Genomic DNA, 14,590 nt, shown 5'->3' on the forward strand with positions numbered 1-14,590 from the left:
TCCCTGCCCTGCTCGCACTCTGTCTCTCTCTCTCAAAAATAAATAAAACATTAAAAAAAAAACTTAAAAACAATTATGGGTCTCCCTTAAAAGACAATGTTGTGACCACTAGACAGGTAAAACAACAACAACAACAACAAAACTTTTTGGATAGGAAAACATGAAACAAAATTAAAATTTGAGAAATGAATTGTAATTTCACCAAAATTAAAAACTTCTGCTCTTCAAATAAAATGTCAAGTCTCAGATTGGAATGGTCCCAATACGTGTATCTGACAAAGGGCTTGTACCAGAATATACAACAAATCCTTTACAATCGACAACTTAATTTTTAAAATAGGGGAGAAGATTTGAACAGATGAAAGAAAATATCAGAATAACTGTGAAGCCCATGAAAAGATATTCAGCATCACTAGTCATTAGAGAAATGCAAATTAAAACCACAAAAGGAAACCTCTTCCCACTCACTAGAATGACTAAAGCCGAAAAGACTAATAATACCTAAGATACCTGGAACTTTCATACATTGCTGGCGTAGTGTAAAATGTATTTTGAGAAGCAGTAATTTTTTGTTTTAATTAAAGGTTCTGTTTTGTTTTGTTCTTTGAGAGAGGGAGAGAAAACACAAGCAGGCTCTCGTATAGAGCCTGCTGCAGGGCTTGAACCCACAAACCGTGCGATTATGACCCGAGCCTAAGTCAAGAGTCAGATGCTTAACCGACTGAGCCACCTGGGCACCCCTGGAAAAAAAATTTTTTTTTATGTAGTTAAACGTACACCCACTCTGTGACACAGCAATGCCACTTCTATATATTTACCCAAGACAAAGAAAAATTTTTCCACACAAAGATCCTGCATGAATATTCCTCTTAGCCCAAGACTGGGTGGAAAAGTGCCCATCAACACATGAATGGATTAAATCAATTGTGATATATTCACTCAATGGAGTACTACTCTGCAGCAAAAGGGAATGAACCACTGATACACGCAACAGCATGGACGGATCTGCACAGACATGATTGATGCTGCACAAAAAGAAGTCAGACACAAAAGAGCACCGGCCGTTCCGATTCCATGTGTACAAGTTCTAGTACAGGCAACACTACTTCGTGGTGACAAAAATCAGAATAGTGGCTGTCTCTGACATTGAGGGAGATTGAGAAAGGAACACGAGGGAATTCTCTGGGTTATGCAAATGTTCTATATCTCGAGAGTGTTATGGACTTCACCAGTGTGTTTGTCAAAAGTCATTCAACTGTACAAAGTGTGTGCCTTTTACTGTAAGTCAACCTCAGTATGGTTGATATAAATACACATGTGGAATTTCCTCTTGGTCTGTCAGCCTGTGGTGGAGTTTAGGAAGGGACCCCCCCCCCCCTCCCTGAGTCAGCTCACAATAGGGCTGTTTACAGTCAATGACCTGCCACCCACAGGCAGCTCCTGAGCAACCCCCCACCCCCACCCCCACCCAGGTGCACCCCTAGCCTCAGTCTGGCTCCTTCCTGGTGTCTCCAGGGCTTTTCCTGCTGGTCTCAGGACCAGAGGGAACTCTGGCACGCAACAGACATGGGGGGCCCTCTACGGAGACACACAGGGGCTGGCTTCGCAGTCAGAGATTTGGGGTTCCCATCCTAACAGCGGGGTCCAATCCTGACAGCGGGCTTCCTTCAGAAGTGTGCGACCTTGGCTGACCGACTTAACCTCTTTGACGCGCGGTGTTCCAGAAAGGCAAGGAGGATTTATCTTTGTATCGTCAGTGCCCAGAACATTCGTCTTCTGCATGAACTCATGCCAGTGCTGGGACAGAAAGTCTGTCCTGAGTACTTGTAAAGTAAAAGTGCTAGTTATGTGCTCTCCTGGAGGCAATAGTTCTTAACATTTTAGGGGGTCACAAACACCTTTCAAAATCTGCTGAAAACCCTGTACCCTCTCCTTCCAGAAAAATACCAATATATATGCTGTTTTACAGATACATATAATTTCCATATTCCTGGGAAGCTTAATGGACCCCGAGTTAAGATCCTCTGGTTCTGGAGGGTCTCACCTAGCTCTGCAGGTTCTATCAAGCATTCTTGCAACTTGGCTACCCTTTGCTCTTTACCTAATCTCTGTCAGAGCCTCGATTCGTATAACCCTTTGAGGATGGTTTGCAGATGAGGAAAATGAGACTCAGTGGCCAAATGACTTGCCCAAGACCACATAGCTAGTCATGGCTGGTGTTAACGTTTTTACTTCAGTCTCGTGCCTTATGACTCCAACCCTCTACTCATGCCTCCAGGTGAGAATTTAATCCCCTTCGAGGGCTCTCTGAAGCCCATGGAAATAGTCTGATTACTGTAAAGCTGGTCGTGATGGTAGGAATGAGTGACTCCAGGCCCATCACAAGTACAGCCCTCAGGCCCAGTTCAAGTATGTGTCATTTGCCCCTCAGTTTCTCAATTTGGCCCACAGCCTGGGCAGTGGGTGTGGAGCAGAAGAAGGAAAGAGAAACAGGAAATTATTTAGAATAAGAAGTTTCAGACTGAGTCACACACATGAAGTACAACTCAGAGAGAGGCGCTGGGGTGGGAGGGGAAAAAAGAGAGGGCTCTATCCTCTCCCTGGGGGGCAAAGATGCTTGGATGGATGGACCTCTCTCCAAGCTTTGGGTGTGGCTCCCTCTACTTAAAAGGGTGGTGGGGACAGGGAGAAAGAGAGACAACTGAGGGGCTCTGGGAGGAGGGAATGGACAGTAGTCAACAAGTGTTAAGTACTTTAAGTAATTCGTATGTGTCAGGCCCTGGGCTATATGCTTCTGATGCATTACCTCATTTTACCTTCACCAAGGAGAAGACACCACTGTCGATCCCCACTTTAAAGATGAGAAAAATCAAGGCAGAAAAGTTAAATGACTTGCCCAAAGTCACACAGATAAGCGGTCAAAATTGGATTCTAACCCAGTACTGCCAGTATGTCAAGCAAACAGTTAAACAACAAAACCAGGATAGCCTAACCCCAGAGTCTGCACTTAACCAGAACACTAGACGTTTTGGTTGCTGTTTGCTTGTAACTGAGAAGCTTGTAACTGGGAAGACACTTCACACACCATCTTTTAATGCTCACAATAGCCCTTTGACAGTTGACAGTTAAGGGAACCTCAGAGCAGTGCAGTGACTTGCCCAAGGTCACACGGCAGGTCGGTGTTGGGGCTAGAGTATGATTACAGGTCTGACTCCACATCCAGTGCTGTTCCCACTACTAACTCGCTGCTGCTTTCACAGATGAGTTGGGCAGGAGTCAAGGCAGGAGGGAACAGGTGGGGACCCACTGCATGGGCCTGGGGGCTGGGGGTGGAGGGATGGCCCACGAGGCCCTCTTGCTCACCTCACAGGGTCTTTCTCTCACGGAGACACAGCCTTAGCGCCAACCTTTTGCCTGCTTCTGTAGCTACCTGCCCTGGGGGTGAGCAGGGGTGCTCATTTAGACTTCTCTCCTATTACTGTTGAGTCATTTCTCCCCTGAGTCCCTTGGAGGTAGTGGGAACCCCCTCAAGACATAGAAGCTACTCAGAAGACCTCAGTCAAAGTGGAAGAACTTTCCAACCGTGCGGGGACTGCCTTGTGATGTGGTGGGGTCTCCGTCACTAGGGGGTATTTGAGCAGAACAGGATAACCATCTATGGGAGATTCCTGTAGTGGGCGGAGCTTGGGTCTAGGTCTTCGAGAGCCCTTTTGACTGTGAGATTCTGTGAGTCACTGTGGGATGAAGTTCAGCCTGTGCATCAGGGTGGTATACTATGAGATCTGGGGCCAAATAGACCTGGGTTCAAAACCTGACTCAGTCACCTCCTTGCTGGGGGACTGTGGGCAAGTTTTCTCTCTTAGCCTCATAAGACGGAAATTTCAATACCTACCTCATGAGATTGCTTTGAGTACAGGTTTCCTCCACTATCCGAAAGTACGAATGTTTCTATGAAAGCTTCTGTAAGCCAAAGTGACATGTAAAGTGAAGAAACAATTAACGTTAATGTATATGGAATTTTTTTTTTTTTTTTTTAGCTTTCCCAGACCCCAAAAATAACCTCTTAGGCTTCTCTGATACGGTAGGACCCATCTTGCTAACAGATACACAGAACAAACCGAAATCAAGCACAGATGTTCACAGACCCAGTTCAAAGCTATGGTAGCTTGTGGGAGCCTGGCTAGCTCAGTTGGTAGAGCATGCAATCTTGATCTTGGAGTCCTGAGTTCAAGGCCCAGCTGGGTGTAGAGCTTATGTAAAAAAAAGAAAAAACAAACCTATAGTGGGTTGATGCTGAGTGTAGCTCCCCTGGGAGGAGTTTGGTGGGGCTGCTTTGGGGTGAGCACTGCCTCTATAAGAGCTCACTGCAAACAAACACTCAGTACTATTTATTTTCACTTTTCGCCTTTTTCGAATCAGTGAAAATCCTCTTTTGAAAAATGGGGGTAGCTGCCTGTGTATGTCGTGCTCCGTGTAAAGAAGGAACTCAATAAATCGTTCCTACTATTATGGCCATTAAATGAACGGCCAAATCACAGATTGGCAGGTCCTTTGGCAGTCTTTTATGAGGGCTGGGTCAGAGAAATCCAAGTGTTAACCAAAGTACCAAATGTTTGGATACCTAACATATGTAGGAAACCACCCTTTCTTCTGAGGCTGCCTGTCTTAGAAACAATGGAGAACATGGTACATAAAGGGGGTAAAATGCACGAAACGCTCAGGGACTTTGAGGTCTGTGCCAACAGTTGAGAATGTGAGTCCCTGACTCAAGAGGAGACACATAGGCTATCTAAACAGTCCCCGGCTGGGAACAAAAATCTCCTGTAAGATCCTGACAAATCTCATTAGTTCTCTGTGTGAAGCCCAGGCAATGGGGAACTCACTACCTTCTGAGACCACCTGTAGGAAACTCCCCACATTTCCCAGCATGTTCTCCGTTGTTTTGCCAGCTGGGAACTGGAACTAGCAACTACATCCTCTAATTGAGAGCCGACCCCATATCATAGGAACGTTTATGATCACATGGCTGGCTGAGGGGAAGAGTGATGACCGGGCAGATCTGTGGAACATTTAGACTTTGAACATTCTCAGAAGCACAGAGGTGGGACAGCACGCTCTGTTGAGAGAGTTTCAGAATCACACAGACTCCGATTTGAGTTCTGCTCTGCCACTCACCTGTGTCCTTGGGCAAACTACTTAACCTCCAAGCCCCAATTTTCCCGTGTATGAATCGGAACTGATCATATCTCCTTCACATGAGGAGGGAAGAGTGACTTTGGAATTTAGGGACGTACGGATTCACAGTTTGTTCCCCCCAAGCCAGGTTATTTCTATCAGTGGCCTTTGCCCAGGGAGTCAGCACCTCAGAGAAGGAAATTCCTGGCTGAGATGCTGCTGGTGACAAACTGTGTTTCTGGAATCCACTGAGGTCCTGGGGAGCTGTCCTGACTTTGTGAACATTAGAACAAGCTTAATGGTACAAGCTGCACTGTCAATTTCCTAAACGTATGTGTATTCATTTGCTCATTGATCTTCAGGTGACATGGTGAGATGGACGTGAATTATGTCCCATTTAGCAAGTGGGGAAACTGAGGCTCAGAGAGGCGAGTTATTTTGTGCTTTAGAGTTTAGCTGCTAAGTAAACACCTATGGGCTCCCATCCCACCCATCACCAATTCCTGGTTCTTGATTCTTCCCTTTGGTGCCTGGGAACAATACGGACTGTTTTGGGCCTCAGAGCACCAGCTTCTCTTCCTCCTCCCCAGATGCAGTTCCAGTCTCCTGCAACTCTGAGGGTATAGTTTCTTTCTTTCTTTCTTTTTTTTTTTAAGTTTGTTTATTTATTTATTTGGAGAGAGAGAGTGAGCAGGGGAGGGGCAAAGAGGGAGGGAGAGAGAGAGAGAGAGAGAGAGAGAGAGAGAGAGAAAATCCCAAGCAGGCTCTGCACCAACAGCACGGAGCCTGACGTGGGGCTCTAACCCATGAAGTGTGAGATCATGACCTGAGCTGAAACCAAGAGTCAGGCATTTAATCGACCGGCCGCGCCACTCAGGCGCCCCAAGGACATAGGTTCTATGCTTCCCCCAGTCCCACCATCAAGTCCTTATTCCTGTTTTCTCTTGTGCTCACCCATTCAACAAATGCTAGCTAAGGACCAAAATATTGTGGGCCAGCCCTGATGCTTGGTGCTTGGGGTACAGAAATGAACAAAACACGTCCACATCCTCAAGTTCACAGTCTGATGTGTGTGTCTGGTGGGGGGAAGACATCATCAGCTTTTTCCAAACAGTGTGATGTACAAAGAAATGGAGCATGAGCGTGTCTGGGGATCCCAAAGGAGGATTACCGGAGTCTGTGGGGTTCTTGGAAGTGTCATTCAAATTTTCCTAAAGAATGAGTAGGAGTCAACCAGAACATGTCGCAGCGGAATCCAGGGGAGGCAGGAGCATGGCAAGTTCAGGTTCTGTGAGCAGCCGAAGGGCAGGTTCTGAGAGCTGATGTTCATCAGGGGCCAGATCCCACAGGACACTGTCAGCCTGAGCTCCATCTTGTGGACGATGAGGAGCCAATCCAGGCAGTTGCTGGGTCAGATTTGTCATTCTAATTGTTATTTTTTAAATGTTTGTTTATTCTTGAGAGAGAGAGAGAGAGAATGAGCAAGGGAGGGGCAGAGAGAGAGGGAGACAGAGGATCTGAAGCAGGCTCTGTGCTGCGGTGCTCAGACCCACAAACCAGGAGATCACGACTTGAGCCAAAGTTGGATGGTTAACCGACTGAGCCACCCAGGTGCCCCCAGATTTGTAATTCTGAATGGAGGGTGTTGGGGACACAAAAGACTGGAGGGAATTAGTAGGTTGTGGCAAAGAACAAAAATATGAGGACGGGGAGGATGGAGACGGGGAGATAAATCCCCTCCAATATTTAGGAGAGAGAATTGATGGGGTCAGGATGCAGATTGGATGGGAAGTGGGGGAAGGAGTCAGGGATGATGCCCAGGATTCCAGGTGGGGCGAGGGGGTCCAGGGTGAACAACCCCGGGTGGTGGGCAGGACAGGGAATGTTGGTTTCACTGCACAGTTGGGGGAAACTGAGTCTTAGGGGAGTGGAACATACCCAGGTCAGGGGCTCAGCACTGTGTGCGTCGGTGGGTGCTCAGGAGGGTTCCTCAGCCCCTGGGACTCCACTACTGCCTTCCCTGCTCCTATGGGGAGGTGGCTAGCTCAGAATCCGCATGCTTAGGCCAATTCTGAAGCTGGGCTGCTAGGGTCAGAAACTCCTTCTATCCTAACAGGATTGATTCACTTCATGGCCCTGGTTTTCTAACCTGCAGAGTGGGAAGGCTGAGACATAACAGGAGCAAAAGCCCTGGTTCGTAAGGCTTCGAATCTTGCCAGACTGGCAGGTCTCGCTTGCTGGCTGTCTCCTCTGCTGGCTCTCCCTTCTCTGTGCCGCCCCGAAGTGCTAGCATGCTCCAGGGCTCAGTGGCGGTGCCTTTTCTTCTCTGCTCTCAGTCCCCAGAACAGCACTTCTCAAACTTCGGTGTGCACACAAACCATATGCGGATCTCGTTAAAATGTAGAATCTGACTCGGTAGGTCTGGGGATGGGCCTGGGATCCTGCCTTTCTAACAAGTTCCCAGACGCCGCTGCTGCTGGTCCGTGAGCCACTCTTGGAAAAGCCCGGCCTCTTGGCTCTACAAATTTCTTCCAAGCAAATGACTCCCAGATTTATAATTCCAATCCAGACCTCTCTCCAGAACTCCGACTTCTGGTTACGACTCTTAGGTGACATTTCTATCTGGAGATTTAAAAGATATCTCCCACAGGCGTCTCAAGCCTCTGCCTCCACAACTTTCCCCTCAGTATTCAACTGCTCCAGTCAGAAATCTGGAAGATCTCACGAATCTCCGTTTTCTCTTAGCCTCTCTACCCAAACCGCCAGCAAATGCTGTCTACTTTACCTACAAAGCATATCCTACCTACCCACCTCCTCCCCATCGCCGCTCTCACCGTCCTAGTCCAGGCCACCTCATCTCTTATCGGAGCCACTGTAGTGGCCACTGACCTGCTTCCTCTTGGAACTAAACCCTGACTCCTTACCCTGGGCCACAAAGCCCAGCATGACCGGCCCCACCTTCCTTTCCAGCCTCATCTCATGCAAACCTCCGGTCCTGATAGCACAGCCATATCGCCTTTTCTTTGGTCCTTCCCTGAACATGCTCGGGCTGTTTCCCCCTTGGGGCGTTTGTCCCGACACTACCCTGTCTCCCGGTCTTGGACAGCCCCTTATCATTCGATCTCAGCTTCTGGGTCACCTCAGAAGACCCCAGGGAGGTCTTCCTGATCATGCCATCTCGCATCTCAATTTAATTCTGCATACGTCTTATCCATAGCTGACCTCAGTTTGCCCATTTCCCCTGTTAGGAGAGAAGACCCATGAAAACAACGAATGACCTTATTTTCTACCTGGTTCGCCAGTGTCTGGAGCCGGGCCAGGGCAGGTGCTCAGAAAATACTTATTGTGGAGAAAATGTCATTCTCCTCTCTCGGCCCGTTTCCCCATCTATAAATGGAGATAATAAAAGAAGAGCATTGACCTCACAACATTAAGATCAAATGAAATATACATGTGAGACCCAGGCGCAGTGCCTGACACTTGGTCACTGGTGGCTAATAACACCGTCACTATCACCAATACCATAACGGGAACCCCCGGTGGGAGTCCCACCTGCTCCCCAAGTGACCTGAGCTCTAAGCAGCTGGGCTCGCTGGCCCTGGCCCATTGTGGCTGCAAAGTCTTCAACACCCAACAGCAGAGAGGGCAAATTCAGGGATGAGAAGAGAGGCAAGTGTGTTTCAACTCAACTGAAAGTTTATTAGAAAGGCCATGGACAGGTGAACCCTGAGATACCAGCTGAGGAAGAAATGAAAAAGAGCCCCTGCCTCTCTTGGCCAGCCCCACAGGCCTCCTGCGAACTCTGTCCTGTAGCAGACTCCAACACAAGTCAGCCAAAAAGTGCTTTCTCGATCCTCCTCCTGGGGCTGCCCAGTCTCACTGCAGGGAACCCACTGGCAGGGCCGGTGTGGATGCTGGTGCCTGGAGCTGGGAGCCACGGAGTCTTGGTCCTCTCTTCTAGCAGGAAGAGGTTTAGACCCTTCCCCTGCCCCAGGAGAACAGAACGGAAAAGGAGCTGACTGCGGATAGAGCAAATTCTGCTAAACAGCCAAGGGCTTTGGAAGGTGGTGCTGGACTGCCTTGGAGGTATGTGCAGATGGCTACAGATGGCCAGTCGTGGGGTTCCCCGGGGGAGGATGCCAAAGCTCTAAGGAGTCTCAGCCACAGAGAGCCCTAGTATGACTCAGTGCCCCTCCTGGGGCCTCACTGGCTATTTCTGCTCCCAGAAAGGCAGATGGATCTTGTAAAAATCCATGGCAGTTTGATGCCATTTTTCCCTTAAAAAAAAGGTAAGAGTCTGTACAGTGAATTGATTTCAACCAGCAGAGCATGAGCCAAGAAGAGTCCATCCCGGGGAAGGAGAAGGCACTTCTCACACCCTCATTGGGGGTGATCCGGGCTGGCTGCTTCCTGGGTCCCTCGGGGGCTCCGCTTCCTCTGGCCCCGTGACTCAGGCCTGCTCCCTCTGGGAAGTATGCTGCCTCCATCGAGCTAGCACCGCCCTGCGGCCTGGACGCCCTGGCCTCTCACAGGGTGGTGGACGGAAGCTTCCTCACCCGCCGCTGGGCCAGAATAGAGGACTCGATGGGCTTCAGCTGGGGGGTGGGCTTGTTGCTGTTGAGAGCAGAGTACGTAGCTGCCATGGCTCCCTGGGAGAGAGGGTGGGAGGTCAGATCACAACGGTGGGAGGTATAGGCGGGAGGGGGGACGTGTGCTCCCCAGCCTCTCTGTGTTCCACACCCGCCCAGCCATCTCTTAATTCAGCCTTGGCGTTCCTTCATGGTCATTAGTCCTGCCTCCTCCACCACACTGGAGGCTTCAGAGTCAGAGCCTATGTCCCCCAGAGGACAGTTGACACTCTTGCATGTTAGACTGGGGCTCCCTGAGGACAGACAGATATGACACCTCCTGGCTATGCCACCCAAGTTCTTACCCATGGAACCCTGGCCTGGACCACCAGATGCCCAGCAGCCCGGAGTGGCCATACCTTCACGAGCTGCAGGTCTTGGTGGGACAGCTGGCTCTGGGGGAGCTTGTCTTTCTGGGTGATCCATGGGTGCTGCAGCACCTGCTTAGCTGTGAGGCGCTGGTGGGGGTCCACATGCAGCATCTTGGACACCAGGTCCTGGGGGGCACAGCAAACAAGAGGGCTGGTGGGAGGAGCTGGCAGGGGAGCCCAGGCTGTGTCCCACTGGTGAGAAATGGACAAGGCGACCATCTCCCACCATCTCCTGCCTGAACCCTTGCAGGAGCCCCTGCGATCCATGTTCCAGATCATTCCAAGGCCTCCCCAAGCACATGCCCTTCTTTGGGACTTCCTGGAACATCCTTTCCTTTCTCTTTCACCTTCTAGAAGCCACGCAGGAAGGTGGGGAGAACCTAAGACTGGGATCAGGTAGGCTCAGGTTCAAAACTTGATTCTTCTGCTGATCAACTGAGTATCCTGGGCAAATTACTTCAACCCTCCGAGCCTCAGTTTCCCCTCTGAGAAAGAGGGATAACAAATATCTGCCTCATAAGTTTGATGTGAGGTACTATTGAGTAAGGGCTTAACCCATTGCCTGGCACAGAGGCTCCCTTAACTGGAAACTTGCTAATACGGAGAGCTCAAATGTTCCCTCCTCTGAGAAGGCCTCTGTGCTTCACATGGTCAGTAACTCTGCTCCATGCCTTTAATGCCTGCACCCCTGGAGGAGGGCCTGCCTTTCTCTGCTGCCAGACATCTCCGCTCCTTGTGTGCAAGCCCGTATCTCTCCGCACACCAGGTTCCCACAAGGCAGGGGCTGCGATTATGCAGCCTTCTGTCCCCCACAGGGCTCAGAACATGGGAAGGGCCAGTGATGATCACCAAGGTGTCCAAACAAGGCAGGAGGGCAGTCCTCCTGGGAGTCTTCCACTTGGAGAAATATAGCAACAGGGATTTATGGAACATTCCACTTGGAGAAACCAGGTTGCAGGCCATCTGTTCATGAACTGCTAAAACACCCTAGGATGGGACCCTGCCTCCCCATCCCAGATGAGCTGGGCCTCACAGACTTACCTTGGCTGTCTCTGAAACTGTGTTCCAGTTTCCCCCACTCAGCGTGAACCTCCCACTGCCGATCCGGGACAGGATTTCCTCTGGTGTGTCACTGGGTCCATTGGCAAATGGAGTGTATCTGGAAAAAGGTCCACCCAGTTTGGGTCTAGCCTCTGGCCCCCATCCTGGGGCTAAGGGTGGGATGGGGGGGCTGTGTCTCCCCCCCAGGCTGAGTATTCCCCAGGGCGGTATCTTCCCCATCCCAGTGAGGCTCCCGAAGGCAGGGCTACATCTGTATCTTCAGACCTTCCTGAGCAGAGCTGAGTCTCTCCCATCAGACCACCCCAGCCTGTGCACTAGGGCTGGAGGAATGGGCTGGGGAGAAGGGGACACTCACCCCGCCAGCATGGTGTACAGCAGAATGCCCAGGCTCCAGATGTCACAGCCTTCATCGTAGCCCTGGCGTTTCAGCACCTGGGAGGAAGGTAGGGGAGGGTGGTTAGTCAGACGTGCAACACCAAGTGGCCCCGAACACTTGCGTGGTCCCCACAGAGGGTAAGACAAGGATCCCAACCATGGGCTGGATCCTCTCTCTCTCTCTCTCTCTTTTTTAAAGTTCTGTTTATTTATTTTTGAGAGACAGACAGAGAGAGTGAATGGGGGAGGGGCAGAGAGAGAGGGAGAGAGAGGGAATCCCTAGCAGGCTCTGCGCTGTCAGCACGGAGCCCGATGCGGGGCTCGAACTCACACGCTGCGATATCGTGACCTGAGCTGAAACCAAGAGTCGGACTCTTAACCAACTAAGCCACCCAGGCGCCCCAAGGCTGGATCCTCTCTTGGTACCTAGGCCAAGACCATACAGACTAGAATCCTGGATAGCGTGGGGCCTCTGTAAAGGGCACGAGGCTTCCTGTGCCAGGGCCCCTCACTCTCGCAGGTGAGGAGGCTGGAGCACTCACCTCGGGTGCCACAAAGTTGGCAGTGTAGCAAGGTGTCATGAGGAGTCCGTTCTCAGCCCGCAGCTGCTTGGCAAAGCCAAAGTCACAGATGCGCAGGCACTCAGGGTTCCCAGACTCGTCCACGTATAGGATGTTGCTGGGCTTGAGGTCCCTATGAACAACCTAGGGGCAGAGGGTCCAGTCAGTTCTCCATGTGGGCAGGCTGCCAGGGGCCCAGGTCAACTGCCAGAGGTGAGAGAGTTGAGAGTTACGAAGACGGGCCCAGAAAGGGATAGAAGGACCCAGAATTTGGAAGGAAGGGGTTGGAATGGGGCCCTTAGTGCTGCTGGTACTGCCGACTTGAATTTCATGTCAGTGTCCGCGAGGCAGCCCTCATTTCACCTGTCCACCCCCGAACTCTCCTTATTTCTCCCTTCAGATCCGCTCATCACAGTTTATCCTAAAGACAGCTCCATTGAAACTTCCCATTGCTTGGGTCGAAATCCTAAGAGTCATTCCCAATTCCTCTTTTTTTTCTTATATTCCTCAATCAAGGCATCAGCAAATTCTGCTGTCTCTACCATTAAAATATATCCAGAGCTGAACCACTTCTCAACCCCTCTACTGGCAGCAGTGATCCCAACCAGGGACCCTATCGTCCCTCCCTTGTATGACAGCAAACACCTCCTCACTGGTCTCCCTGCTTCTGTCCTGCCTCCTACAGTCTGTTCTAAATACAGCAGCCACAGTGAGCCTGTTGAATATAAGTCATATCACGTCATTCTGGCTGGAACCCCTCCAAGGTTTATCGTCGTAAGAGGCAAAGTCCTTACAATGGCCTAAGTGGCCCCACCTGATCTCCCGTGCCCCTCACCCACGTATCTTGCATCTGTTGTCCTCTGAGCACCCTCCTCCTTGCTCAATCAACTTCAGCCACACCGGCCTCTTTGCACATCCTTCAACATGCCAAACACACTCCTGTCTCAGGGCCTTTGCACTTACTGTTCCAGCTTTTAGGAACATTCTTTCCTCAGGCATCTGCCTTGCTTATTCTCTTGTTTCTTTCAGGTCTCAGCTCAAATATCACCTTATCAGTAAGGCCTACCTTGGACCATTCCATATAAAATAGGAATCACCAACCAGTACTCCTTAGTCTCCTCACCCTACTTTCTTTTTATCCATAGCATTTACCACCATTTGACATATTTATTTAATTGTTTTTCTGAATCTACCCTCTGGAATATAAGTTCCATAAGTGTTTTTGCTCAATGCTATATCTCAACATTGAGAATAGTTCCTAGCACACAGTTGGTATTCAAGGAGTATCTGTTGAGTGGATGAATGACACTTTTTTTTTTTTTTACTTTTTTTTAAATGTTTATTTATTTTTGAGAGAGAGAGAGAGAAAGAGAGAGAGAGAGAGAGAGAGCATGAGCAGGGGAGGAGTAGAGAGAGGGAGACACAGAACCTGAAGCAGGGTCCAGGCTCTGAGCTGTCAGCACAGAGCCCGACATGGGGCTTGAACCCGCAAACCACGAGATCATGACCTGAGCTGAAGTCAGACACTCAACCGACTGAGCCACCCAGGCGCCCTGAATGACACTTACTTCTGAGACCTGAAGCAAATGAGACCTCCGGCTCCCACCTGCTCCTCTGTAATCTGAGGGGGCTGAACCACACTCCACTTTTCATCCTCCCCCCTCCCTCGGTATGGTTCTACATATAGCCACTCTCTCAGATCGCTGACCCTAGCCCAGAACTTTCCTGAGTCCAGGCTCATATAACTGCTTATCAGATAGAAACCACTGAATGTTCCACAGACCTTCAAACCCAACACATCCCAGACTAAACTTGGTCTTACTCTCGTGCTCCTCCTCCCATAAGCTAACAGGGCATTGTCAAAAACCTTCAATGGCTCCCTACGACCTGCAAGATAAAGCCCAAAGTCCCCTTCCTGGTGTGGGAGGCTCAGCTATCCCTTTCAGCCTCATTGTCCACGACACCTCCTCAAGTGTTCTCTGAGCTCAGGCCAGCAGAGGATCCTTCAACCACAAATAACTGCATCTATCTATGGAACGCCTGCTCACCTCCAGCACCCAGCATGGAGCGAGTGTTAAGTGAACTTTGTGCAATGAATAAACAAATCACACCTCTGAAACACACAGAGATCTCGCAGGTTACATTAGTTGACTCTCACGGATTAGTTGGCTTTATGGGACGATGCTTCCATAGTCCCACTTGAGTCCCAAGCCCTCCAGCAGGTGCCTGTGGGGCGGGTAGGTTGGAGGGTAGACATGGCCCAGGATAGTCCACTTCCCCAGAGGGAACAGCGCTAGACGAGGAGGAGAGTGCTGTGCTGGTAGGGTGGTCCCAGCTACGTGCTGCAAAGTATATCCAAACCCATGGGAAGCCCCTTTCTGGGCAGTGCCTGACCAGCTCCTAGGGCTCTCCTTCCTAA

General features: G+C 50.2%; 1 protein-coding gene across 7 annotated transcripts in view; it reads right to left on the reverse strand.

The window, feature by feature from the left end:
• Positions 1-8,849: 8,849 nt before the first annotated feature.
• Positions 8,850-14,590, reverse strand: part of RPS6KA1 (ribosomal protein S6 kinase A1) — a 53,637-nt gene continuing 47,896 nt past the window's right edge. For all 7 annotated transcript variants that reach the window (XM_058718503.1, XM_058718502.1, XM_058718505.1 and 4 more), the window contains 5 exons: positions 12,154-12,315; positions 11,592-11,668; positions 11,216-11,333; positions 10,163-10,300; positions 8,850-9,824 (listed from right to left, as the gene is read on the reverse strand). In XM_058718503.1, coding sequence (XP_058574486.1) covers positions 9,702-9,824; positions 10,163-10,300; positions 11,216-11,333; positions 11,592-11,668; positions 12,154-12,315 — 618 coding nt within the window. In that variant the 3' untranslated portion in view covers positions 8,850-9,701. The remainder of the gene's footprint in view (positions 9,825-10,162; positions 10,301-11,215; positions 11,334-11,591; positions 11,669-12,153; positions 12,316-14,590) is intronic.

This window comes from Neofelis nebulosa, chromosome 2 (assembly GCF_028018385.1).
Source record: "Neofelis nebulosa isolate mNeoNeb1 chromosome 2, mNeoNeb1.pri, whole genome shotgun sequence".
NCBI lineage: Eukaryota > Metazoa > Chordata > Mammalia > Carnivora > Felidae > Neofelis > Neofelis nebulosa.